Genomic DNA, 23,743 nt, shown 5'->3' on the forward strand with positions numbered 1-23,743 from the left:
GGAGGTCATGGTTTTGACGGCAGTGCCCATACTTGCAGTACCGACCGTGTCCACTCTGCAGTGGCCAGTGCAACAACACCCAACCTCTCTAGTAACAGCAGACGACAATCGAGACGTATCAACCTCCCGAGGGGCGGTGTTAACACGTTTTAACGCCTCTGTGGCTAAGGTGTTAGCCGTTAACGTATATGAACACCGTGTTAACGTTAACGCACCAAACCTGTGGAGAGAGAGAGAGAGTGGATGGAGATGGATGGATGGAGGAAGACGCTGCCCCAGCAGTCTGTCTCCACGGTCACACCAGTTTGACACAACCATGTGATAGCTGTCAGATGTTGGTGCGACAGCCTGACAGCTGTCCGACGCACGAGCCCGGCTGCACACCAGTGGGGTCTCTGACGCACACACACACACACACCAAGACCGACAGTCCTTCCTTCCTTTCGCACACTGGCAACAAAACATTGGTATTGCTAAAAATCGCCACACTGGACCCTGTCGTTGTTCGTGTAGCGGTAGATGTTCACGGAGTCGTGAGAGACCTAGGGTTCCGCCCGCACACGCGCAGGGCGCGAGCGTGGAGCGAGCCGCGGAGGGAGAGAGAGGGAGAGGGAGGAGCGGAACGGGTTTCTTCCTCGCGCGGCAAGAGGGAGGCGAGACAGGGAGAGGCAGAGGGAGGGAGAGGGAGGGGGAGGAGCAGGAGGAATAAGGGACAGGGCGGAGTCAGAGAGGTAGAGGCCAGGGGTGGAGAGAGAGGGGCGTGGGAGTCGGAGAGAGGGAGGACGCAAGAGCCGTGAACGCAGCGACCTCCACGCCAGCAGAAGAACAGCGGGCGGCGCCGGGAGAGGCAAACATCGTCGCGCTGCACTCTCTCTCTCGCACGAACGATGCCTCGATTGGCCGCGGTGCGCCACCGCCCCTGTCCCCCGCGCGCCGGCCGCCGCCGCAGCCTGCCATCCGTTCTCACACGGCGCGTCGGCAATGCTCACGTGCCCCTGCGCCGCCGGCCCTCAGCGCGCTCTGGCGCTGATCGCATCGGCGCAAGCCTTCTACCTGCCTGGGGTGGCGCCGCGCGACTACATGGACTCGGACAAGGTTGAGATCCGCGTGCACAAGCTATCGAGCCCGCGCACCCACCTACCCTTCGACTACTACTCCCTCCCCTTCTGCCGGCCCGACAACCTAGTCAAGCAGGCAGAGAACCTGGGCGAGGTGCTGCACGGCGCCGTGATCCAGAATTCGCCGTACGAGGTCTTCATGGGCCGCTCCGAGTTCCGGATCGCCTGCCGCGTCGAGCTCACCAAGGCGCAGAAGATCACCCTCTCGCAGCGCGTGCGGCAGGACTACCGCGTCCACCTGATCATGGACAACCTGCCGGCGGCGACGAAGATGATCGCCGAGATGGCGGACGGGACGAAGAAGGACATGTACGACCGTGGCTTCCGGCTCGGCTTCCTCGGCTCCAAGGACATCCCCGGCACCGAGCCCACCAAGCCTTACGTCAACAACCATCTCCGCTTCATCGTCAAGTACCACCGCTCGGACACCTTTCCGGGCAGCAGGATCGTGGGGTTCGAGGTCGAGGCGTACTCGGTGCGCACCGCGCGAGGGGGAGGCTGCGGGGAGGCGCGCGCCGCCGCCGAGCGAGCGACCCTCCCTCCCGCAGGTCAAGCACACCTACGAAGGCCAGTGGGACGAAAAGTCGCCAAAGCTGACGTCGGTGCCGCTCCGTCCCGACCTCGCTCCGATGCTCGCGTGGTCGAACGAGATCGTGTACACGTACGACGTGGTGTGGGAGCACTCGCCGATCGCGTGGGCGAGCCGCTGGGACCTCTACCTCTACATGGGCGACGACCAGGTCCACTGGTTCTCCATCCTGAACTCGCTCGTGATAGTGCTGCTGCTGTCGGGCATCGTCGCGATGATTATGGTGCGGACGCTGCGGCGGGACCTGGCGGAGTACAACTCGGTGGAGGAGAAGGAGGAGCTGCTCGAGGAGTCGGGCTGGAAGCTCGTGCACGCCGACGTCCTCCGCCCGCCGCCGCTCGCCGCCTGGCTCGCGACCACGATCGGGACGGGCATGCAGGTGCTCTGCATGTCCTTCATCTCGATCGCGTGCGCGATGCTCGGCTTCCTCTCGCCCGCGAACCGCGGATCGATGCTGACCGTCTCGCTGCTGCTCTTCGCCCTGATGGGCGTCGCCGCCGGCTACTGCGCCGCCCTCGCCTACAAGGCTTTCAAGGGCGCGCAGTGGAAGTCGCTCACGCTGCTCACCGCCTTCCTCTTCCCCGGCATCGTGCTCGGAGTCATGTTCGTCCTCAACTTCTTCATCTGGGGACAGCACTCCTCCGGCGCCGTCCCCTTCGGAACCATGTTTGCCGTGCTGTGCATATGGCGCCGCACGCCCCGCCGCCGCCTTCTTCGCCCTCGCCGCCCGCCCCGCCCCCGCCCTCGCCCCGACCCCGCCCGGCGGCCGCACGCGCAGGTTCCTCATCTCCTTCCCTCTCGTCTGGGTGGGCGTCTGGCTCGGCTACCGCGGCACGCTCAAGGACCCGCCCGTCAAGACCAACATGGTCCCGCGCGTCATCCCCTCCCAGGCCTGGTACCTCCACCCCCTCTTCACGATGCTCATCGGCGGCATCCTGCCGTTTGGCGCCGTCTTCATCGAGCTCTACTTCATCATGTCCTCCATCTGGCTGCAGCGCTTCTACTACGTGTTTGGCTTCCTGGCGCTCGTGCTGCTCATCCTCATCATCACCTGTGCCGAGATGGCCATCGTGCTCTGCTACTTCCAGCTCTGCAACGAAAACTACCTCTGGCAGTGGCGCTCCTTCCTCAACACGGGCTCCGCCGGCCTCTTCCTCTTCGGCTACTCGTTTGTCTACTTCTCGTCGACGCTCGAAATCATGGGCTTCGTCTCGACGATGCTCTACTTTTCGTACATGTTCATCTGCTCGCTCCTCTTTGGGGTCACCACGGGCACCATCGGCTTCGTCGCCTCGTGGTGGTTTGTGCTCCAGATTTACGGCGCTGTCAAGGTGGATTAAGACATGGAGGGCGAGTGCCGCTCCTCCTCTACGCGAGCTGTGCGAGCTGTGGGGCGCGTAGAGGAGGAGCGCGGTGCGTTGGGGAGGCCGCCGCGCCGCGCACCAGGGCGCGGGGGGTATGTGCGGCGTACGGTACACCTAGGAGAGACCTAGACCTGTGAGAGCGCGCGGCGCGCGAGCGCAGCAGAGAGACGAGAGTGAGAGACACGCGTATAGCGGCGCGAAGAAAGAGCACGTGTGGTCTTGTGTGATTGACAGCTGCTTTCCCCGCGAAACCGGTCGCCTGGTTTTTTGACATGGCCGCACCCTGTACATAACTAGAGCGGCGCGCGTTGACACATACGAACACAAGAGTCACGTTCCTCTCCGCGGCCCACCGCCTCCCCCGCGCCCGCGGCTCGTTCGCCTCGTCTGGGCGCGGAGGGCGCGGCGGGCGAGCAGGCGCGGAGGGGGCGTGAGCGGGGAGCGGTAGATCGAGCCCCCTCCCCTCCCCTCAGGCCAGGTACTTGTACAGATTGGGGTTGGAGGGATCGCGCTCCAGGTACTCGCGGTGGATGAGGTCCTCGATGCGCTTCCTGCGGGGGCGAGGAGGCGCGGCGCTCGGGGCGGGCGGCGCGACGGCGGGCGGGCCGCGCGGAGGGGGCGGCGCACTTGATCTGCTTCGGGTCGGGCTTGAAGTGGCGCATCAGCTGGGTCGAAGCCTCGAGCACGAGCTTCTGGTGGTCGAGCGACTGCGGCGGGCGGCGGCGAGAGGGGGGGTGGGCACGGCGGCGGCGCGAGGGGCGGGCGGAAAGGGTGGTGGAGCACCTTGCGCGTCTTCATGATGCGCACAATCGCCGCCTCGATGGCATGCTTGCGGTCCTCGTCCACGGTGGCTCGCGTCGCGTCCTTCTCCTCCTGCGTGATCTTGGCGGCGATCATCGGCACCTTGATCCGCCGCGCGCGGTCAGAGAAGGCAGCGTTGTAGGTGATTTTGTCGGTCGGCGCGACCTCCTTGCCGGCCGGATCCTTGGTCAGGATCTTGTACTTGCCGACGCAGAGCGAGAGCACGTAGCGCTTGAGCTCCTCCGCGGGCAGGTTGAGGTGGCCCTGGATGTCGGAGAAGGTCATCGAGTCCGCCTCGTTGAAGAGCAGCAGGATGCAGGCCTGGTAGGTGGAGACGAGCAGGTCGTGCTCCTTGCTCTTCCCCGAGGGCGTGAACTTGCCCACCACGGTCGCCGAGCCCAGCGAGTGCACCCACCGCAGCCGGCGGTGCGAGGTGCGCAAGTCGTAAAAGGCCTTGAAGGTCTCGATGCACTGCAGCATCTCCTTTGGCAGGTTGAGCTCGTCCGACTTGTACGTGGGCCAGAAGCCGGTGGTGAGCACCTGCACCGTCAGGTCGGTGTCGAGCTCGAGCTCCTTGTCCTTGACGTGCTCGGCGAAGGCGGACTGGATGTCCTGCGACAGGTTCATGTCGGTCACCATGCCCTCCAGCTTCGAGGTGAACTGCGCGCCGCACCGCAGCTTGAGCTTGGCGATCATCGAGCGCTCCGCGTCGTCGCTCGACGAGCGCGCCAGCAGCAGCCGCTTCGCGAGCTGCTTCTTGTAGAACTCGGCGAAGATGTCCTTGTCGGACAGGTAGCCAAAGAGCCGCACCACCTTCTCCAGCTTGTCCTCGAGCGCCTCGTCCGAGAGCCGCTCGCCCGACTTTTTGAGCAGGTTGTCGCAAAAGTTGGAGAGCAGCTCTGCGGTGGCGCTCTTGCCGATGTCCTTGTTGACGAAGACCTCGAAGGCCTCCTTCATCGCCTTGTGGAAGATGTTGTGCCCCTGGAAGCACCCCTTCTCGGGCCCCGACCCCACCAGCTCGGTGTACTTGTCGTGGATGTCGAGCAGCTCCTGCACGTACGGCATCAGGTCGCCCTCGGCGTTGACCGACTGCTTCTTGACGAGCGCGAGGCCGACGTCGGTGATGTGCTTGCGCACGATGTTTGCGATCGGCGGCAGCCCGGTGGGGATGCGCGAGAAGAGGCGGAACATCCGCGACAGGTCCTCCGTCTTGTTGTCGAGCAGCAGCTTCTCGCAGCCGGAGTGCTCCTTCTCGAGCAGCTGCTGCTCCGGGTTCTGCAGCAGCTGCTCCTCGCACACCTGGAGCGGGCGGGCGGGGCGGCGGTGGCGCGCGGCGCGCGGCGCGCGGCGCACGGACGGCGCGGGGAGGGGCGACCGCGGTCCGAGGAGGGGGCTCCCGCCCGCGGGGGACGTGCGATGGGTGCGGGCGTGTCTGGTGGCGCGGTCTGGCCACACCTTGAGCAGCTTCTCCTCGGTCGAGGAGTGCAGGTAGTTGGCCACGCGGTCCTGCTCCTGCTTGAGCCGGTCCTCGGCCTTGCGCATGTACTCCGGAAAGGAGTCGTTCCCCGCCCACTTTGCCGACTCGCGCGAGTAGTAGTCCGCGGTCGTCGAGAGGAGCATCTCCTCAAAGTCGGTCGCGTACGTCTCGAGCGAGGCGCGCGAGCCGCCCATCTCGACGAAGATGTCGATGACCGACTTGATGAGCTGCTTGTCCACCTGCTCGCACTCGCGCTCGCGCCGCACCAGCTCCAGGATCGCCGTCCGCACCTCTCGCTTCACCGCGTTGAAGACGATCTCGAGGAACTTTTGCGACCCTACCTCTGCCAGCTCAGGCAGCGACAGCCGCTTCACGTAGAAGCGGTCCTGCGCGCGCGGCGGAGGGCGCGCGGCTCGGCCCGTGCGCCGCCGCCGCACGGGGCGAGCGCGGCGGCGAAGGGAGCGGTGGGGCGCGCACCAAGTACTTGAAGACGTGCGAGAGGAAGCGGATGATCGTCTTGTGGTTCTCCCAGCGCCGCACCAGCTCCTGCGCAACCCGCGGCACAAGCGCTCGGCGCGACGCAGCGAGAGAGCGGCGCGCGCGAATGCGCGTCGCGGGAAGCGAGGGCCGGCGGGGTGCGCGGCGTCGCACCCGCAGCATCGCCTCGTCATGCTTCTCCTTGATGCGCGGCAGGATGCGCGCAGTCAAGTAGTCGATGACAGCCTCGCAATAGTTGTTGTACAGCGGCTCGCTCCAGTTGTTTGGCGGCTTCTGCGTGCACATGGTGTAGACCGTCCTGCGCACAGCCGAGGCCGGGGCGAAGCTCGAGCGCGCGAACCGCGCCGCGCGCTGCTGAGGCGGCGCAGGGCGCAGAGGCGGGAGCGCGCACGTGTACAGCTGCGAGTACTCGTCGGTGCTTATCCGGTGCTTGTACACGCCGCCCGACGCATCCTCGAGAATCTCCTCGATCTTGAGCACGCCGCCCGTCTTCAGCTTGTTCCAGCCATCCTCGAGCTGTATGACCTGAGCATTCATGATGTGCAGCGCCTGCGGCGCGGGGAGCGGCGGGCGCGGGCCGGGTCGGAGGCCGAACGGAGCGACGCGGGGCGCTGCGCAGCGAGACGCTTCGAGGCGGCGAGCAGGAGAGAGCAGCGAGGCGCCGCACGGCAAGGCGCTGAGCTGGTACCTGGCTGGCGGCGCCCGCTCTTCTCTGGCGCCCTGGTTGCCGCTCTTGCGCAAAAGAAATGAGCAGGCGTTGGTGCCGACCCAGTTCGCGGTCCTCTCTGCTCTGTCCCCGCGGCACGCACAGAAGGTGCGGGCAGGCAGGGGCCAGCCGAACTCGAAGTGCTCCACGGGGCAACCTAGGGGCAACGCGAGGCGCGAGCCCCATCTGCGATCTGGAGCGAGCCAGAGCTCCGCCTTGAGAGCTGCGCCTGCGGCTCGTTCATACAGGTCACAAAGAGAGAAGAGAGAGGTGGATGGATGGATGGGGAGGAAGACGCTGCCCCAGCAGTCTCACGGTCACACAACCATGTGATAGCTGTCAGATGTTGGTCCGACAGCCTGACAGCTGTCCGACGCACGAGCCCGGCTGCACACCAGTGGGGTCTCTGACGCACACACACACACACACCAGACCGACAGTCCTTCCTTCCTTTCGCACACTGGACCCTGTCGTTGTTCGTGTAGCGGTAGATGTTCATGGAGTCGTGAGAGACCTAGGGTTGAGCCGCGGTGGGAGAGAGAGGGAGAGGGAGGAGCGGAACGGGTTTCTTTCTCGCGCGGCAAGAGGGAGGCGAGACAGGGAGAGGCAGAGGGAGGGAGAGGGAGGGGGAGGAGCAGGAGGAATAAGGGACAGGGCGGAGTCAGAGAGGTAGAGGCCACAGGGGTGGAGAGAGAGGGGCGTGGGAGTCGGAGAGAGGGAGGACGCAAGAGCCGTGAACGCAGCGACCTCCACGCCAGCAGAAGAACAGCGGGCGGCGCCGGGAGAGGCAAACATCGTCGCGCTGCACTCTCTCTCTCGCACGAACGATGCCTCGATTGGCCGCGGTGCGCCACCGCCCCTGTCCCCCGCGCGCCGGCCGCCGCCGCAGCCTGCCATCGGGTTTCATTCATAAAGTTGCCACTCGTAGGTACGGACCCATCACCTAGTACTGGTCACCTTGGGCACTTGGAGTCGGGTATGAACATCTTACGCACGTCCGCCTCGCCCGAACTCGGTCGTCGCCATGCCGAAGCCGCTCTCTCCACACCTCGCCGCTCCGCTCCTGCCGGCTTCCGAGTCCTTCTCCAAGGAGGACAAGGGCCCCTCGGGCGGCAGCCTCCCGCTGTACAGCCGAGGAATGCACAACGTCATGGGGCGGAATGCCCAGCTCATGCGCAAAGTCCAGCAGTGCTACAGCCAGACATCTCTCGCGTCATGGGCTCTATTCGCGTTGGCTTTTGCGGCGTTCGTCTACTGGATCGCCCGGTGGACGTTTGGAGGCGCGCGCGGCCCTCCAGAGCCCCGCGCGGACGCGCTCCTTCCGCGAGCTGAGCTACCCTCCCGCCTCTGCCAGCGCGGCTGCTCGAGATGGAGGGGTGGGACGGCGTCATCTGTGGCGACGCGGACCTCGCCCTGGCGATCGTGTCGGTGCTTCTGGCCAACAATCTGCGAGAACTGCGCCTGCGGCAGTCGATCGAGGCGTCCGCCAAGCTGCTGCGCGACCACAACGAGACCCTCAAAGACGAGAGCGCAAAGCTGGCCGAGTCGAACCGCGGCCTCGAGCACAACCTGACGCTGCTCCAGACCTCGATCGGCCTGTTCGGCTCGCAGGGCGACGAGTGGTTCGAAAAGCTGCACTCCAAACTGAGCACGCTCGAGGACTCTTTCGCGCCGCGTGTGCGCTCCGTCTCTCCGCGGCACGTCTGACCCGGCTCTCCGGGGCTCGCACCATAGGCGGAAAACGAGCGGCACGCCGCGCTCGTCCGGGGGCAGGTGGCTCCAGCCCGCAGCGTCCCTGCTCGCCGCCCGCTCGCACTCCCACCGGCCCCCCGCCACGCGCCTTCGCCTCCAAAAGGTGTGGACCTTCCTGGCGCTCAACATCGACCTCGACAAGGACGGCAAAGTCAACGCCGCCGAGCTCGACCACCTGCAGAACGCCTACGACACCGTCGACTTTTCCGACCTGGCCAAGCGAGCGGAGGAGGACCCGATCCCGATCCGCGAGCTGCACCAGCGACTCGTCCCGGTCTTTGGCGCAGCGAGCCGCCCGCCAATGCCGTCCGCGTCGCAGGGCCGGTCGCGGATCAGCCAACGCATTAGCAGCGCCGCTTGATCAGTCGACAGGGCTGACGTGTGTGAGTCCGATTAGGGAGTGACTAATGGGAGATGGAGGCATGCGAGCGGAGTATACGCTGCGTCCCCGCTTTTGAATAAGCAAATCTCTCTGTCCTAAACTCACCTAACTGGGCACTACCTGGCGGGGTCGGTCGGGCGAGAGGACGCGGTCGAGTCGACCTCGCTCCTGCTGTCGACCCTGACCGCATTCGTCGGCGCTGGCAGATTCTGAACGGCGTCGTGCTTCGCCCTCTGCTCAGTTTGATAGATCACAAACCAGCTCAGGAGAGCGGCGGACTCGTAGGAGCGGCGAACGCATCGAAACCTGTGGTACGCCGCGACTGCCATGCTCGCCACGACGAGGGTGTTCATGCTGCAGAGCACGCCACCGAACAGGTCGCGCCGTGCATTCTGGCCCGTTTCGCGTGGGTCGACGCAGGTGATGGTGTAGCTTCCGTCGTACTGCTCGACGATTGACTCGAGCTCGCTCTCTGCAGCGTCGCTCGAGAGCAAGATGGGCAGTCTCGCGGGGAGGCCAACAAAGAGAATGATCAGCAGCACCGCGGAGAGCGTGAAGGTAAGGTAGGTTGCCACGAAGACGTAGTAGAGCATGCCGAGGTGCTCGCGCGTCTTTGCGACGGCGGCGCTGGTCGAGACGAGCAATGCCGCCTTTTGGGCTGCTTGCTTGATGTACAAGACAAACGAGACGACGACGAGGCCGCACGAGATGCAGAGGGCGACGCAGAGGAAGAAGACGGCCGCAAACAGCATGTGGTACCATGTCTTCCAGATGCAGATCTGTGACTCGTCCTCGAGCAGCGGCTCGAGCGTCTCGCCCGCCCACATCCCGAGCGCAAACCCAATGATCAGCATGGCCTGCGCGGGCCGCGAACAGGCTTGCAGGGCGGGTGGAGATGCTGATCTGTGAAGCGACAGGCGAGGGCGAGTCGTGGGGATGCTGATCTGTGAAGCGAGAGGTGAGGGTGAGTCGTGGGGTGCTCATCGTTTTGGCCTGCAGCGACAGGTTATCCAGCTGCGTCTGCAGCACGCCGAGCTGCAGCATATCAACCTGCATCACGTTGACGGCCTTCTCCTGCAGCGTAGGAGGCCGGTCGGTTCAGAGACAGGGCGTTCTGGGCTCGCCACGCCCAGGGCGAGCAAAGCGGACCTGCTTCACCGACGCGGCACTGATCTTTGCCCACATGGCAGCAGCTCGATCTTTACGACAAGCAGCGCGCCAGCCGGGGCCTTTACGACAAGCAGCGCCCCGCCGGGCCTTCACGACAAGCAGCGCGCCGCCCGCCAGCCGGTATGGACGGCCGAGTTCGCGGTGTGAAGAGAGATGTAGGGCCTCACTTAGGCCCCCTCTCACACCCATCTAAATCTCTCTCTCTCTCTCTCTCTCTCTCTCTCTCTCTCTCTCTCTCTCTCTCTCTCTCTCTCTCTCTCTCTCTCTCTCACACACACACACACACACACACACACACACACACACACCCTCACTGACTGACAAACAAATCTCTCTCTCTGACTGCGATGTGAGCTTCTTGTATATCTATCTGTCTGTGAGAGACTATGGAAAGTTCACGTCATGACGGTTAGCCGCTGTCACGACCGTTAGCCGCTGTCACGACAGCTGGGAGCTGTCATGACAGCAAACGACAGCGACAGTGACACCTACCTGTCACCAGCTGTCACCAGCTGTCACCAGCTGTCACCAGCTGTCACCAGCTATCGTTGCTGATGTCATTGCTGCTGTCGTAACCATCCCCCGACTGGTCCAACTGTGACTGCTGCTGTAATTGCGCGGCTGTCATTCCTGCTGTCATTGCTGCTGTCGTCGCTGTCGTTGCTGGCTGTCATTGCTGCTGTCATTGCAGCTCTCATGAGCACCCCCGCAGGACAGTGTCACAATGGGATGTGGTGCCACTAACGAGAGAGACAGGACACTCAAGCTCACTCGCACACCCGACGCCACATGAGAAACCCTCTCACAACAGTAGCCACGCACCGTCAGCAGCAGCGGGCGTGAGTCACAGAATCTGCAAAACCCTTGCCCTCCTTCCTCCAGCATGTGCCGTGATGGGCTCCAGCGCTGGTTCATCTGCCGCTCAAAAATCTCACGCGAGCGAACGGCGTCAATCATCAACCGCGAGGATTGGGACCTTGAAATCCACGTCGCAAGCAAACGCGCAGAGCATTGAGCAACACACCCCGGGTATTGAAGAATTGAACCTCTTGGCCATTGCCGAGCCACAAGGCGTTGATCAGGAACTCTCATGTAGAGAGCTCGGTTCTGCTCTGAGGTAGAGGAGCAGGAGTTTTGCAAAATGTGTGAGACGTACAAACGCTGCTGTGCATCAAGCGCTGAGAGCTACATCCACGCGCACCAGTGTCTTATTTTAGTCCATGGGGTGTAATGCACAGATGGGTGGGTGGGCGGTTGGGCCCCTTTGCTGGTGCCTGTCACTAGGGCTATGGCTGCCTCACTGTGGCGCTGGCGCTGCCTCGCTGTCGCTGTCGCTGTCGCTGTCGCTGTCGCTGTCACTCGCAGGGTCCCGCGCTGACATTGTCACCGCCTGTCGCTGGCGTTCACTGGCTTCACTGTCATTGTCACTATGGCTGTCACTGTTCCTGGGTGCCTTTCACTCCTCCCTGGCAGCTAGCTGGCTGTGCTGTCACCAGCTGTCACCAGCTGTCACCAGCTGTCGTTGCTGCTGTCGTTGCTGCTGTCGTTTCGCAGCCGCTGTCACGACATATTGACCACGTCGCGACCGTTAACACGTTAACAGCCGTTTTAACCGTCATGACGTGAACTTTCTCCATAGTCTCTGAAGTAAGTTCAAGCCGAGTTTTAGGTATTTTCTTGGCAAATTCCGAGTGCTGGGCGTTGTAGGTATGTAAAGAAAGAGAGTAGACGGACATCCCAAGCTAGGTATGTTAAAGAAAGAAAGAAAGAAAACACACAACCCAAGGGAGGGATGGGAGAACGGCACGCCGCCACCACACAGGGATTTTAAGGAGAGGAGTGTGGTGCGCTAGCCGTCGCCCACCCTGGGGAGTCTGCCTCTTCGTATCTCTTTTCGCAGTCTCTCGCCGCTTCTCGCTGCAACCTTCATGCCACCTCGCGGCCGTCCCACTCTCGTCGGTCTCTCCCTTGTCACTTCCTCCTCTGTCGCGTCGTTCTCTTCTAAGTATGTTGTTGGCAAGCGGAGCTCGCGGATTTTTCTTCAGCTCTTCGTCCGTTCGCTTCTCGCAGTCGATCGCAGACGCGAGCGGCGACGACCTGGGCGAGGGCGAAAAGCAAATCAATACCGCGCGCACAGCCCAGGTATTCCCAGACAGTCTGAATATGGTGGAATTGCTCAGCGTGCCAAGCACCTTTGCGGGGCACACGCGCTCGGAGCAGTGGCAGTTCTTCCTGCACTCGGTGTGGATGGTTGTGCCGGCGCTCTTGGTTCTCTTTCCTGCGGCGCTGAGCTGGCATCCACGTGGGATCGTGCTGGCTTCGCCGTGGGCTTCCCTCCTCAGCCACGTCGCCTCTCTGGCTCACTGGAGCGACTACAAGCCCGGAGGGACGGTGCAGAAGGTGGACGTCGCGCTCGCGCTGGCCGTGATGCTCACAGCCTTCTCGGACGGGTGGGCGGTGCTCGGTCTGGTGGCGCTTCCTCTGGGCGAACGTCGATTCCTCTGGGCGATGAGCGCGGCTCTCGCCCTGCTCGCGGCGCTTGACGTGAGGCACAGGCAGCTGTTTGGCACCACGCACGTCGCCGGCACGGTGATCCACCACACCCTCCGCCACGTCGGATACTACTACGTGCTGTTCGTCTGTGGCGAGCCCACGGGCGGCCCTCAGGCGAGGGCCCTGCTGCTGGCGGGCCCGATAGCGCACGTTGTGCTCTGCGCAGCAAGCGGCTCCCGCTGGCTGCGCCTCGACGAGCGCTCGGCGCCAGCCTCCGTTGGCGAGTGCGCCGCCGGGCTGGCGCTCTCGTACGGCGCGGTGGCGACGACGCTGAGCCTCACCAGGACAATCCGATAACTGTTGAGTACCACGCAGGCAGTTTTTTTCTGCCCTGTTGTCTCTCTCTTGTACACTGTCGCGGCCTAACGAGTCTCTCTGAGCAGATTACCCCATGTATCGGAGTTATGGTCCTGATACGACCTGTGAACGTGAAGAGAGTGGTACCAGCACTGTCGATCGTTACGGCACGCAAGGGGGGCCTCCCGGACGTATGATCCTAGCCCAATAAGTTCCACGGAGCAGATTTGGATTTTTGACAGAATTTATGCACTGCCCCCGCACGATACTAACTATCGTAGTTTTGGTCCCGGTGCCCTTCACGGCACCACACCGCCGCTTGAAGGCCCGAGATTAGCCTAGCAGTGAGTGGGCATCGCCTGCCGGTCGGCTGGGCACGAGCCAAGCACTTGGGTGGCCGTCGACCGAGTCCGAGCGGCGCCTGAGGTGGGTGCCACGGCGTCTGCACGAAGGCGTGGCGGGGTGAGGAGCCAGGAGTGGTGAACACCTCCCCGTCGGGCGCGCGGCGCGCCGGATGGTCCGCCGAGGCCGCCGCCGCCCCGACGGCGGCGATGAGGGCGGCGGGGCCGACCCAGCCGGCGTTTGTCGGCTCCACCTACAGAGAAGCAGCCTCTGTGGGTCGACGATACTAACTCGGTAGTAACGCGGAGCGGTGCTGTGCGGCGCCGAGTCGTGCGCGAGGCGACCTCCTGAGGCTACCTGAGCTGGCAATGGATGCCACCAGGACGCACGGCTAGCAGGAGCCAGTCAGGCATGCCCTGCTGTGGAGCAGAGCCAGCTGGCGCACCGGCGATACTAACTCAGCGCGCCGCGAGAGGCGAATCTGGGCGACTTTGGAGGCGCAGTTCTCGAGCTTGCCGTCGACGATTGATGTCGGGTAAATTTTCACTGCCGTCCGGGAAGGTCTTCTCTCAACAGGCCGAGCGCCGTGGCCTGGCTCGGCTCGCCGCGGGCGCCACGAATTTATCAGGACCAAAACTCCGAAAAAATGATACTAACAAAAACTCCGATACATGGAGTAGTCAGATCACGATCCTGGCGTGTACACAATTCACTGGCGGATCCGCTCCCTTCGCACGCACCGCACCTGACCCTCCTCTTTGAGGACTCCTCACCTTCCGGACCCCCACCAGCCCAATAAAAAAGAAACCGTTCGCGGCGCCGGCCAACGCGTCTCTAGCCAGCGCTCACATGCCAAAAGACACCTCGCAGCGCGCGAGACGTGACCGAAGCGGCACGCCTCGGCGCCGCGAGAGCAGCCGGTCGACGTCGGCACCAAGCGCGCGGCCGCCGGGCGCCTCCGAACCGACAGGGGCGCCGCGGCAGTAGAGAGCACTCCATCGCCATACCGTTTTTATGGCGGTATGGCCAAAAAAGAAAACTCACCCCCAACAGCGTGGCCGCAGGCAGCGGTAGCGGCGACCACCGCTGGACGAACAGCGTGGCCGCTGCAGCGGTGGCGGCGGCGGCGGCACCACACCGCGGCGCGGCACACCTCGCTCCCATCATCATGATTTCGAAGGAGAGCGGGCGCTGCAGCTCGGGCGGGACCTTGCTCTGTGACGCCGCTCTCGCCGCCTCGTCCCGCCTCAACGAGGGCAACACCTACCCTGAGACTGTCCCTGCTTCGGCCGCTGGCCAGCCTTTGCTCGACTTCCTCGTCGACCGCTACGCCCACTCGACTCGCGAGGCGTGGACGTCCCACTGCAGAGCCGGCCGCCTTCGGCTCAACGGCACGCCTGCCACGGCCGACTGCCTGCTCCGCGAGGGCCAGCGGCTCGAGTACCACCGACCTCCTTGGCGCGAGCCGGCGGCGCCACGGTGGCTTTGGACGCTCTTCGCAGACGAGCACGCCGTGGTGCTCTGCAAGCCGAGCGGCCTTCCCACGCTGCCGTCGGAGCTCTACCACGACAGCACGGTGCTCTCTCTGCTGCGGCGCGGCGGCGAGCCAGTCCCAAGCCCCGTCCACCGGCTCGGCGTCGGCACCTCGGGCCTGCTACTCTGCGCGGCGTCTGCTCTCGGGCGGCGCGCCCTCTCCGTCGCCCTGCAGGAGCGACGCGTGTCGAAGACGTACCGCGCTCTCGTGCAGGGCCTGGTCGCGGGCGAGACGCTCGACATCGACTGCCCGATCGGGCCGGTGCCGCACGCGGCCGCCTTTGGCGGATCGTGCGGCGAGGTTTGCGCGGCCCGGCCAGAGGGCGGCGCCGGGTGCAAGGCGGCGCGCTCGCACCTCCGCGTCGTGCGGCGCGATGCGTCTGCGGCGGGCGGCGCTGGCGCGACGCTCGTTGAGGTGCGGATACCGACTGGCCGGCCGCACCAGATCCGAATCCACACCGCGTACGCAGGCCACCCGCTGGTTGGGGACCCGCTCTACTGTCGCGGCGGGCTGCCGCGGGGAGGGGGAGGCGGAGGCGGAGGAGGCGGAGGAGGAGGCAGAGGAGGAGGCGAGGGGAGGGAGGAGGAGTGTGTGGGTGGGTCGCGCGGCGGTGCGGTGCCGCGCCCGCCGCTGCCGCGGGATACTGGCTACCTGCTGCACGCGTGGCGGCTCGAGTTCCCGCACCCTTCCACCGGCGATACCGTCATGCTCGTCGCGCCTCCGCCTGCTCCGCTCTGTGACGCCGGCGAGGAGGCACTGGAGGAGGCGGCGGCGCGTGCGCTGGAGGCCGACCTGATCTACCGCGGAGAGGACGGCGAGGTGGCGGCGTGGAGGAGAGCCAGTGGCGGTGGCGGTGGCGGTGGCGAGAGTGAGGTGGCTGGGCGAGGTCGCCCGAGGAGAGTCAAAGGGAAGGGCAGCCGCTCCGAGGCAGAGATTGCAGCGGTGCGCGCGGAGAGGGCGGTCAAGCGTCTCACAGCGGCGGTGGTGACGTGAAATATCACGTAATATCCGTCCATATGAGCACCTTTTTTTCGCGGCCCCTGGTAGCAGCCTGGTTTTGTGTTTGTAAATTACAAGCGCGCCTCCGCTAATTTGCCCACCGCGGGGCGTAAGAATACTCGTGAGCGCGCTCGTTGCCCCGAGAGGCTGCGCACATGCGACCCCCAATCGTCAGCGCGACACGGTGTGTGTGTGCTGTGGTGTGTCGTGTGTGGCATCGTCGCGTGGTGAGAGAGAGACGTGCGCGCGTCGTGCCCTCATTCGTCCACTGCGCCTGTCGCGCGCGCGGGTTCACGGTCTGCGGCGTCTCTCTCCATCTTCGGCCCGATCTACGGCGCGAAGCCCTCGACCTCGAGCAGCCCGAGCACGAGCGCGACGCCGTAGCCGGTGGCGCGGTCGGCGTGGAAGGCCGGCCCCGCGCAGTCGATGTGGAGCCACGCGCCTTCAAAGTCGGGGTGCAAGTTCTCCCCGATGAAGTTGCCAGCGCACGAGACCTGCGCGTTGCCCCGGTCCTTGACCGAATTCTTGCAGTCCGCGACCTTGGAGGCGAACTCAGCGCGGTGGAACTCCGGCGCGTAAGGAACCTGCTTGCACACGCGAGGGCGTGAGGCGCGCTTCACCGGCTGGCCTTGCTCCGCTCTTGAGGGGGAGGGCGGTGCCGGGTGGACGAGGTCGCCGGTGCGCCTCCCCGCCGCGACGGCGGCGCGCTCGGTCTCCTCGTCGTTCGTGAAGACGGCGGCGAAGTGCTTCCCCGTCGCGACCATCTGCGCACCGGTGAGCGTCGCCATGTCGACGACGAGGTCGGGCGAGCCTCCGCCCGGCAGCAGGCTGGGCGAGGCGGTGACGTGCGCGACGCCGTCCGAGAGGACGAGCCTGCCCTCGGCGTCCGTGTTGTTGATCTCGCACGTCTTGCCAGAGAAGAAGCAGAGCACGTCGTCGTTGCGGAAGGCCGTCGGCCCAATCGCGTTCTCAGCGAGGCAGAGGGCGCAGTGCAGCGCCGTGCCTCCGGTGCCGATGGAGACCGCCGCCTCAAAGGCGCCGAGCAGCCCGGCGGCGCCTGCAGCAGGGCTCCGGCAAGGCTCAAGGGAGGCGCCGCCTCAGCCCGGCAGCAGCGGCGCGGCGCGCCTCCCATGTCGGCCTTCATGCCGCACATGCCCTCCTTTGGCTTGAGGGCGAGCCCTCCCGTGTCGTACACAATCCCCTTGCCGACCAGGCAAACCTTCTTGCTCGCACCGTCCGGCACGTGCGAGAGGACGCACAGCGCCGGCGGCTCGGTCGCAGCCTTCCCGACGCCGTACAGTCCGCCGTAGCCGCGCTCGCGCAGCTCGTCGCCAGAGATGACCTCGACGAGCACCTCGTTGACGCATCAGTTAACGAGTCAATACACTCCTCAGCTCGTCGCCCAGAGAGGACCCGGACGAGGTCACCTCGCGGCCCTGCTCGCGCAGCCGCGCCGCCACCGCCCCCGCCTCCTGCACGAAGGCCGTCGTCGTGAGCTGCTCGGGAGGCGCGTCGACCAGCCGTGCCGCCAGCCGCACGCCCGCCGCCGCTTTCGCGCAAGGCCCGTAGACGCTCCCGGCGCCGTCGGAGATGGCGGCAGAGCGGGTGGCGAAGCCGACCCGCACGCACCCGCGCGGCTCGGCCGGCTGGCGCAGCTTCTTCTGCGAGTAGAGCGGGAAGGCGCGAGCGACAGCGCAGGCTGCGCCGGCCGCGTGCGCCGGCTCCTCGAGGACGAGGAGGACGGCGGCACCGCCGCCCTCCTTGGCGGCGTCGGTCGCGGCGGGGGCGACGAGCGAGGTGATCGCGTGCGGGCGAATCGGAGAATTGTGCCGCGAGCAGTGCTCGGGCAGCACGGCGGCGACCAGCGTCTTGGCCTCGCCGTCTGCAGCGGTGTACATCGTGCTTGCGGAGCCGCCCGCGTCACCGGGCTTGACTTTACCCACAAGCGCCTTCCAGAGATCCACGGGCACGCCGGCAGGAAGGAGCGTCGGCGACAGCTCGAGAAGCGCAGTTTGCCGCCCAACAACCACCGTCGAGGCCGCTTTGCCCAGTGTTGAGGCGGGAGACTCGAAGAGGAGCTCGGGCGCGGAGCTGGTGGCGTCGGCCATGGTTGCAGCAGAGCGAGCCGTCATTAGCGGGGCGATGCGAAGGGCGCACGCCGACTGAGCAAGCAGGGCGAGCCTGAGCATGCGCGCAAAAAAACGAATTAACCTAGCTGCGAACTTCGAGGGTTCGTTCGACTCGAGGCGAGGGCCGCCGTTTGCCGTTCGTAGGTAGGGGGAGCGGCCCTTTGGTCCGCGCGCGACGCGCGCGATGTATTTTTGATCTTGTTCCTTTCTCCACCGTCGCCGCCGTCGCCCGGCACGCCGCGGCCGTGGCCGCCGCCGTGCCGCCCGTGGCTCGTGCCGTACCGGAAGGGGGGGAAGGCGGGGGGATTTCAATGTTTCCCTCCGTCGGCGATAACCTCGGCACACTCTCCGAATGGCCCTGCCTGCACCGTCGTACGTACGACTTAGTGTTCTCGTTGTCTCGTGATGCTACTATCGGCCTCCGTCAAACAGCGTCGAGCTAAGCCGAAGAAGCATAAGGATGAGCCGTGTCGCCGCGCACCTACACGGCGCTTGGCGAAGCCAAAATCTGACTTCGCGCTACAAACGCCGCCGCCGCAAAATCTGCTGCAGCAAAAGCTCGCCTCGATCACGTGCGTGCTGCTTGCCATCTCTCAACTGACGGCACTGATACTACAACCGACCCCGCTCAAGTCACAAGAACCAGACCCTGTGTGGGTCCAAGTCACGCCTCTCCTGTCGCTAGTGGTCGCTGTACACGTCGCGCTCTTTTTTTCGGGCGTGGAGTTTGTTCGTTTCGGTCTCCAAATCGAGGCGTAGAGTTCCTTCAAAGCGAGCACTTTGTCGGTGTCGGCGGGCTGACGGCGGCCGCCGGAATCGCGATTCGCTCTGCCAGCAGCCAGCAGCCTCGTGTCGCCGTCTCTCGTTGGCGCAGCAGCAGCGAGATAGGGCTAGCAGTAGGCAGCTAGCTTCTGAGGAGGGCGTCCATAGACACCTTGATCCTTGAGCACTTAAGCACTGGATAGGGTCGATTCCGCATGGTACGGGACCCCTCGATGGCCAGGGCCACGAGGGTGAACGTAGCTCCTCACAGACGTCTCCGTCGACTTGGAGTCCAATGCGCACCCTCACAGTGTCGAGACTCTCGGGCGGGCAAACCCTCGTACTGGATGTTCACTTCTTCGATGAAGGACGAGGGAGGGGGAGGAGTCGACATGCTAATGCGCTGTCTCGAGACTACTGCGGCGAGCGTGCAGCAGCGCTCGGCAAATGTCTGTCTGTTAGTGTGACAAGGGTCAAGGCGCATATGCGCAAACAAGAAAAACGAGTTGTTTCAAGCAAGCCGAGCACCACCTCTCAACGCGTATTCCTTCAAAGTGCTCGCTTCATCTGTGTGCTTAGGCAATACCCACACTGTGGAGAAAGACAAAGGGTGAGAGCGCGCGAGCCGGGAGAGTCGCATCGCTCGTGCGTCGTCGGGGACCAAGAGTGACCAGTGAGAAGAGAGGGAGACGACGATGGGCCAAGAGGGAGAGGAGTTCCTGGCGCCCTCCCCGGCCCGGCCGGGTGTGCGCGATCGCTCAAGCCGCCCCGTGCTGCGCCCACAGCCAGCGGCTCGACTCGTGGCTCGGGATGTGCCACGTGCTCGAGGCTGGCTCGAACTGCATGATGGACGAGAAGATTCGCGGAAACTCGAGAGTCGGCTCCTGCTGCCACTCGCGGAAGCAGAAGCGCACCACGTGCCGGTCGCGCCAGCGCGAGAAGGAGCGCGGCCGCAACATCCCGAACGAGTGGTCCCGCATCTGGTCGTTGGACACGACGCAGCAGCCGTCGCCCGAGGCCATGGCCGCGTACAGCCAGTAGAGGTCGTCGTTTTGCTTGCGCGGAGTGGCGAGGAGGACGCCCTCCTCGCTCCAGCGCGCGAGCAGCTTCGCCTCCTCGGATCCGGCCGGCCGGCCCGTCGTGTGCTTCTCGTGCAGCACGAGCAGCACTCGCGGCGGAGGCCCCTCCCGCCGGATGCGCTGGATCGCGCGCAGCAGCCGGTCCACCTGCTGCAGGTCGAGGAGCTCCTCGCGATGCGCCTCCGCCTTGCGCCTAGTGGAAGTGTCTCGGACGCGTCTGGAGGTGCCCTCGAGCGAGACGGCACCTCAACCTCTGCCCCGGCGCCGCCGCTCCGCCTCGCCGACGAAGGAAGAGACGGAGGAAGAGGCCGCGTCGGAGGCGCCTGCCGAGACGGGCCCTGCTGCCGCGGCGCGCGCCTGCCGCCGCACGCGGCTCACCTCCTTGCCCTGGCCGAAGAAGCCGATGTTTGCCGCGTCGAGCACAAAGTCCCACGGGCCCCTCTCCCGCACCCTCTCCCGCACCCACTCCGTGAAGCGCCCAAAGTCGCGCCCGCCACTCGCGAGCCGCTTGATGCCCTCGCACAGCGCCGCCCGCTCGTCAGCGTCGACCGCAACCTGCTGCAGGACGAGCCCGGACGCGGAGCAGCGGCCAGAGCCGTCCACCTCGGTCAGAGCAGCCCGCCACCCCCACGGCCGGCTGGGCGCACGCGCGCCGGCATCCGATGCGGTCGGCGGTGCGACCCCCGCCCCTCCTCCGCCCGGCTCGGCGTCTGGCCCGTCCTGCGGCTATATAATAATATTTATTGTTATTATATTTCATTTAATTATTATATAGGCGTCTGGCCCGTCCTGCGGCTATATAACAATTATTATTATATTTCATTTAATTATTATATAGGCGTCTGGCCCGTCCTGCGGCGCTGCGTCTCCGGCCGCGCCGGCCGAGGCCGCCGTGCCGGCCGTGCCGGCTGCAGCTGCCGCGCCCTCTCCGCCGGGCGTGGCGGCCGCGCCGATGTCGAAGCAGTGCGCCATGGCGTCGAGGTGCTCGTCCGACATACTCGACACCTCTGTCGCCATCCAGCCGAGCAGCTCGCCTGCGGGACGTGTCGCGGACGTGTCGCGGACGTGTCGCGGACGTGTCGCCGTCCGGCCAGGCCAGCTCGCCGAGCGCGTCTAGGAGGCGTCTGGGAGGCTCGGAAGAGTCTGGGGAAGTGTCTGGGGAAGTGTCTGGGGAAGTGTCTGGGGAAGTGTGTCTGGGGAAGTGTCTGGGAGCGGCTCGCCGAGCGCGTCGCCGTCTGCTCGGCGCGCGTGCAGCCGGGCGAGCATGATGAACTCGGCGTCGCCCGGCGCGAGGCCGGCGGCGCGCATCTGCTCGCACGTCGAGGCGGCGAGCGGCGCGTCCGCCCGGTCCGCGGCCGCCGCGATCAGCGGCGAGAAGGAGCGGAGCCGCACGCGGTCGGCGCAGGAGCCCTGCAGCATGTCGGTGAGGAGCGCCTGAGCCCGCGCCACGTCGCCGTGCGCGCACATGAGGCGGATCATCCCCGACCAGCTGGGCTCGTGCAGCGGCGTCCCCGCCGCCCTCGCGGCCTCCCAGACCCGCGCCGCCAGCGCGACGTCCGGCGGAGTAGTGATGCCGCAGAGGTGGAGGAGCAGCGAGCAGTCCGCGTCGGAGGGCGCCGCGCCCGCCGCCTCCATCCGGCTGAAGACGCGGGCGGCGCCCGCGGCGTCCGACCTGCTCGCGCAGCGGCGCAGCTCCTTGCTGCTCTCCCTCCGGTCGAAGCGCGGCTCCGTCGGCGGAGGAGCCTGCGCCGCGGCGTCCGCGTCTGGCGGCGGCGGCGCCTCGGCTGGCGCTGGCTGTTCGGCGGCACCGCTGCCGTCGACGGGCGCGGAGGACGCGTCCGGTGCCGCGTCCGGTCCGGGCGCTGCCTCGTCGCGTTTCCGTTTGGCACCAGCCGCCTCGGCGACGCGTGCCCCGCCGGCCGCCGGCGGAGGCGGAGGTGGCAGCGTGACCAGCACGCCCAGCTGCCGCCTGCCACCCTCCCCGCTCTCCATCTTGGTGGCGCGCAGGCCCAGTCGCTCGGCGTAGCTGTAGATGCACGCGCGGATGTAGCTCGACTGGGCGGGCAGTGCAAGCTCCGTTGGCGTGCGGGCGGACGCCGGCCGCGCACTCGCCTTGCGGAACTTGCAGAGCGAGTCCCACAGCTTTCGCGTCTGCTTGTCTCGGGGAGGGTAGAGGCTGGTGGCAGCGGGCGCGTCCTGTGCGTGCGCGTCACTCGACATATGGCCCTGCGATGAGACTGGGTCAAGGTCCGCAGCCCTCTCGTGGCCGTGAACGAGCAAAGATTTTTCTTCATTTTCAGGCCCATCCCCCCCGACTACCTGCCGTTCTTTTTACGCGCAGGCTGGTGAGTACAGACCACGCCTGTGCTATTCACAGCACGCGGGTTTACCTACGGCTTATTTACCATGTACAACGACAACCACAACCACTGCCTCCTGTGAAGTGAGGCTTCGTCGAAGCCTGCCGTGCAGCAGGTGCGTGAAAAAAAACCAGGCGAAGGCGGAGGCGAAGGCTCGGCAGAGGGAGCGCGTCGCCGCCATCCTCGCGGGCACGGACGCTGCGGGCGCGGGCGCGGGGGTGGAGGAGGCGCTCAATTGCTGGGAGGAGGGTGCGTACGAAGCGGAGACGCTGGAGACGCTCGCCGAGTTCGGCGATTCCGATTGAGCGCCTCCCTCTCTCTCCGGCTGCGCGCAAGCGCGCATGACCGGTGCGGTCTCCGAGTCGGCGTCTAGCGCGCGCGATAAGGGTTTTGCTCGCCTTCCCTGGGACCCCGTGTTGCATGTCACTGTCATCACTGTGCGATTTCGGGGCCCGGGGTTGTGCGTTTACGTGAAAAAAACTCGCAGAGGACCACTGGGTTTGTACTATTAACAACGAAGGCGCTCTCAAAAAAACGATAAAAGGCCGACTTAGAGCTTTGCTTGGGCTTTTGGCCGCACTACTCCCGACAGCGCTCGCCGCTCCGCCTCCCTGCCACCCCGCTCCTTCCAGTATGAGCCACGACGAGCGCGGCGTTGCGGACGTGCGCGCGCCACCGGCCAAGCCCGCGCGAATCCGAACGCGATTTCAGGATCAAAGAGGGCGCCGCGAGTGTGAGGTCCGATTCCTCCGTTCCGGTCCGCTCCTCAGGTGTCCGAAAAGCTGTTTTCGCGCGTCACCAAGTACCACGCGCAAATTGGCGCCACCGTCAAGAAGGCGCGCGCTGCTCCCAGCAGCCCCCTTCCCGCCCGGGAGCGCCTCCGCCGATTCCGAGCGCCGCTCCCTCGCAGGACACTCTCAACCAGCTGGAGTGGAACCTGCTCACCGAAGCAAAGGAGCAGGCACGGCCGCCCCGCGAGCAGCGCCGCCGCCCCGCGCGCGCGCCCCGACCCGCCTCCTGCGCTCGCCGCGCCGCGCCCGCGCCCCTCGCCACAGCCTCCCGCCTCTCACCCCGCCTCTCTTCCTTGCTCGGCCTCCAGTTCCACCGTGGCGAGTACGAGATGGCGCTCAACACCTTCACCGCCTGCCTCGCGGTGCGTGCCCGCCCGCCCGGGAGCCGGAGGGGCCCAGCCTGCAGCGCAGCTCCGACTCTCACCCCTCCCGCCCCGGACTTCCTCCCCACCTGCCGCCCTCCCTACTCGGGCCTGCTGCGCCCGAGCCTCTCCCCCCCCGCCGCTCACCCCTCTCACTCGGCTCGCGCTCCCCTCGCGCTCTTCAGGTGACGGAGAAGACGCGCAACTCGAAGGACTTCGCGGTCCGCGGCGCCATCGTCCACAACATCGCCTCCTGCCTCCACCACCTCGGCGAGATCGAGGCGCGCAGCCTGCTAGAGTCGCAGCCTGCTAGAGTCGCAGCCGGCTAGAGTCGCAGCCTGCTAGAGTCGCAGCCTGCTAGAGTCGCAGCCTGCGCCTGCAGACCTCCGCACCGCGAGACTGCGCCCCGCGAGGCTGCGCCCGCCGCTCCGCGCAGGCGGCGCAGGAGTACTACGAGCAGGCGATCAACTCGTTCGAGAAGGCGAAGATGCCGGTGGTCGAGAAGCTGCTCTACGGCGACACGAACAAGCGCCGCGTCGACTTTGTCAAGGCTCGCGAGCGGACGGCAGGGAGACAGACCCGCTCTTTGCGCCAGCCCCCCCTCCCCCCTCCCACCGCAGGAGCGGCTGATTGACATCTCGTGGGGCCGCAAGCCCGACATCGACAAGTACCTCGACG

The 23,743-nt window shown here is 65.7% G+C and overlaps 9 protein-coding genes across 9 annotated transcripts; 5 read left to right on the forward strand and 4 right to left on the reverse strand.

The window, feature by feature from the left end:
- The first annotated feature begins 839 nt into the window (after positions 1 to 839).
- EMIHUDRAFT_430018 (hypothetical protein) lies at positions 840 to 3,337 on the forward strand. Its single transcript, XM_005780514.1, has 4 exons — positions 840 to 905; positions 1,015 to 1,593; positions 1,667 to 2,385; positions 2,486 to 3,337. Exons 1-4 carry the CDS (start codon positions 888 to 890, stop codon positions 3,045 to 3,047), a joined length of 1,878 nt encoding a protein of 625 aa, XP_005780571.1. The 5' UTR covers positions 840 to 887; the 3' UTR covers positions 3,048 to 3,337.
- EMIHUDRAFT_443003 (hypothetical protein) lies at positions 3,322 to 6,572 on the reverse strand. Its single transcript, XM_005780515.1, has 7 exons — positions 6,536 to 6,572; positions 6,001 to 6,396; positions 5,827 to 5,895; positions 5,328 to 5,735; positions 3,855 to 5,171; positions 3,699 to 3,778; positions 3,322 to 3,622 (listed from the first exon to the last, which is right to left on the reverse strand). The coding sequence occupies exons 2-7, from the start codon at positions 6,382 to 6,384 to the stop codon at positions 3,541 to 3,543; spliced, it is 2,340 nt and encodes a 779-aa protein (XP_005780572.1). The 5' UTR covers positions 6,385 to 6,396; positions 6,536 to 6,572; the 3' UTR covers positions 3,322 to 3,540.
- A 1,349-nt stretch (positions 6,573 to 7,921) lies between these two features.
- EMIHUDRAFT_114302 (hypothetical protein) lies at positions 7,922 to 8,666 on the forward strand (the record flags this gene model as incomplete). Its single annotated transcript, XM_005780516.1, has 3 exons — positions 7,922 to 8,230; positions 8,288 to 8,326; positions 8,409 to 8,666. The coding sequence occupies 3 exons, from the start codon at positions 7,922 to 7,924 to the stop codon at positions 8,664 to 8,666; spliced, it is 606 nt and encodes a 201-aa protein (XP_005780573.1).
- Positions 8,667 to 11,145: 2,479 nt separating this feature from the next.
- EMIHUDRAFT_235080 (hypothetical protein) lies at positions 11,146 to 12,707 on the forward strand (the record flags this gene model as incomplete). Its single annotated transcript, XM_005780517.1, has 2 exons — positions 11,146 to 11,223; positions 11,928 to 12,707. The coding sequence occupies 2 exons, from the start codon at positions 11,146 to 11,148 to the stop codon at positions 12,705 to 12,707; spliced, it is 858 nt and encodes a 285-aa protein (XP_005780574.1).
- A 1,588-nt stretch (positions 12,708 to 14,295) lies between these two features.
- Positions 14,296 to 15,108, forward strand: EMIHUDRAFT_44091 (hypothetical protein; the record flags this gene model as incomplete). The annotated part of the gene is made up of 1 exon (XM_005780518.1): positions 14,296 to 15,108. A coding segment is annotated over one exon (813 nt), but the record flags the coding sequence as incomplete, so codon positions are not given.
- An 803-nt stretch (positions 15,109 to 15,911) lies between these two features.
- EMIHUDRAFT_235083 (aminopeptidase) lies at positions 15,912 to 17,771 on the reverse strand (the record flags this gene model as incomplete). Its single annotated transcript, XM_005780519.1, has 3 exons — positions 15,912 to 16,650; positions 16,734 to 16,936; positions 17,010 to 17,771. 3 exons carry the CDS (start codon positions 17,769 to 17,771, stop codon positions 15,912 to 15,914), a joined length of 1,704 nt encoding a protein of 567 aa, XP_005780576.1.
- A 1,231-nt stretch (positions 17,772 to 19,002) lies between these two features.
- Positions 19,003 to 20,354, reverse strand: EMIHUDRAFT_443007 (hypothetical protein). The gene is made up of 2 exons (XM_005780520.1): positions 19,818 to 20,354; positions 19,003 to 19,745 (listed from the first exon to the last, which is right to left on the reverse strand). Exon 2 carries the CDS (start codon positions 19,493 to 19,495, stop codon positions 19,232 to 19,234), a length of 264 nt encoding a protein of 87 aa, XP_005780577.1. The 5' UTR covers positions 19,496 to 19,745; positions 19,818 to 20,354; the 3' UTR covers positions 19,003 to 19,231.
- Positions 20,355 to 20,418: 64 nt separating this feature from the next.
- EMIHUDRAFT_443008 (hypothetical protein) lies at positions 20,419 to 21,805 on the reverse strand (the record flags this gene model as incomplete). The annotated part of the gene is made up of 2 exons (XM_005780521.1): positions 20,773 to 21,805; positions 20,419 to 20,586 (listed from the first exon to the last, which is right to left on the reverse strand). Coding segments are annotated over exons 1-2 (1,167 nt in total), but the record flags the coding sequence as incomplete, so codon positions are not given.
- An 846-nt stretch (positions 21,806 to 22,651) lies between these two features.
- On the forward strand, positions 22,652 to 23,482 carry EMIHUDRAFT_443010 (hypothetical protein; the record flags this gene model as incomplete). The annotated part of the gene is given in 2 exon segments (XM_005780522.1): positions 22,652 to 23,156; positions 23,176 to 23,482. Coding segments are annotated over 2 exon segments (724 nt in total), but the record flags the coding sequence as incomplete, so codon positions are not given.
- Positions 23,483 to 23,743: the final 261 nt, after the last annotated feature.

The sequence above is a fragment of the Emiliania huxleyi genome (genome assembly GCF_000372725.1).
Source record: "Emiliania huxleyi CCMP1516 chromosome Unknown EMIHUscaffold_213, whole genome shotgun sequence".
NCBI classification, from domain to species: Eukaryota; Haptophyta; order Isochrysidales; family Noelaerhabdaceae; genus Emiliania; species Emiliania huxleyi.

Bases quoted from the DNA above. Each gene is read 5' to 3' on its own strand.
- EMIHUDRAFT_430018 (XM_005780514.1), top strand. The intron at 1,594-1,666 runs GTGCGCACCGCG...TCCCTCCCGCAG, and splicing joins TCGAGGTCGAGGCGTACTCG to GTCAAGCACACCTACGAAGG. The intron at 2,386-2,485 runs GTGCATATGGCG...CCGCACGCGCAG, and splicing joins GGAACCATGTTTGCCGTGCT to GTTCCTCATCTCCTTCCCTC.
- EMIHUDRAFT_443003 (XM_005780515.1), bottom strand. From the start codon at position 6,384: ATGAATGCTCAGGTCATACAGCTCGAGGATGGCTGGAACAAGCTGAAG. The intron at 5,736-5,826 runs GTGCGCGCCCCA...CCGCGCGCGCAG, and splicing joins CGCACGTCTTCAAGTACTTG to GACCGCTTCTACGTGAAGCG. The intron at 3,779-3,854 runs GTGCTCCACCAC...CGCCCGCCGCAG, and splicing joins GCATCATGAAGACGCGCAAG to TCGCTCGACCACCAGAAGCT.
- EMIHUDRAFT_443007 (XM_005780520.1), bottom strand. From the start codon at position 19,495: ATGGCCTCGGGCGACGGCTGCTGCGTCGTGTCCAACGACCAGATGCGG.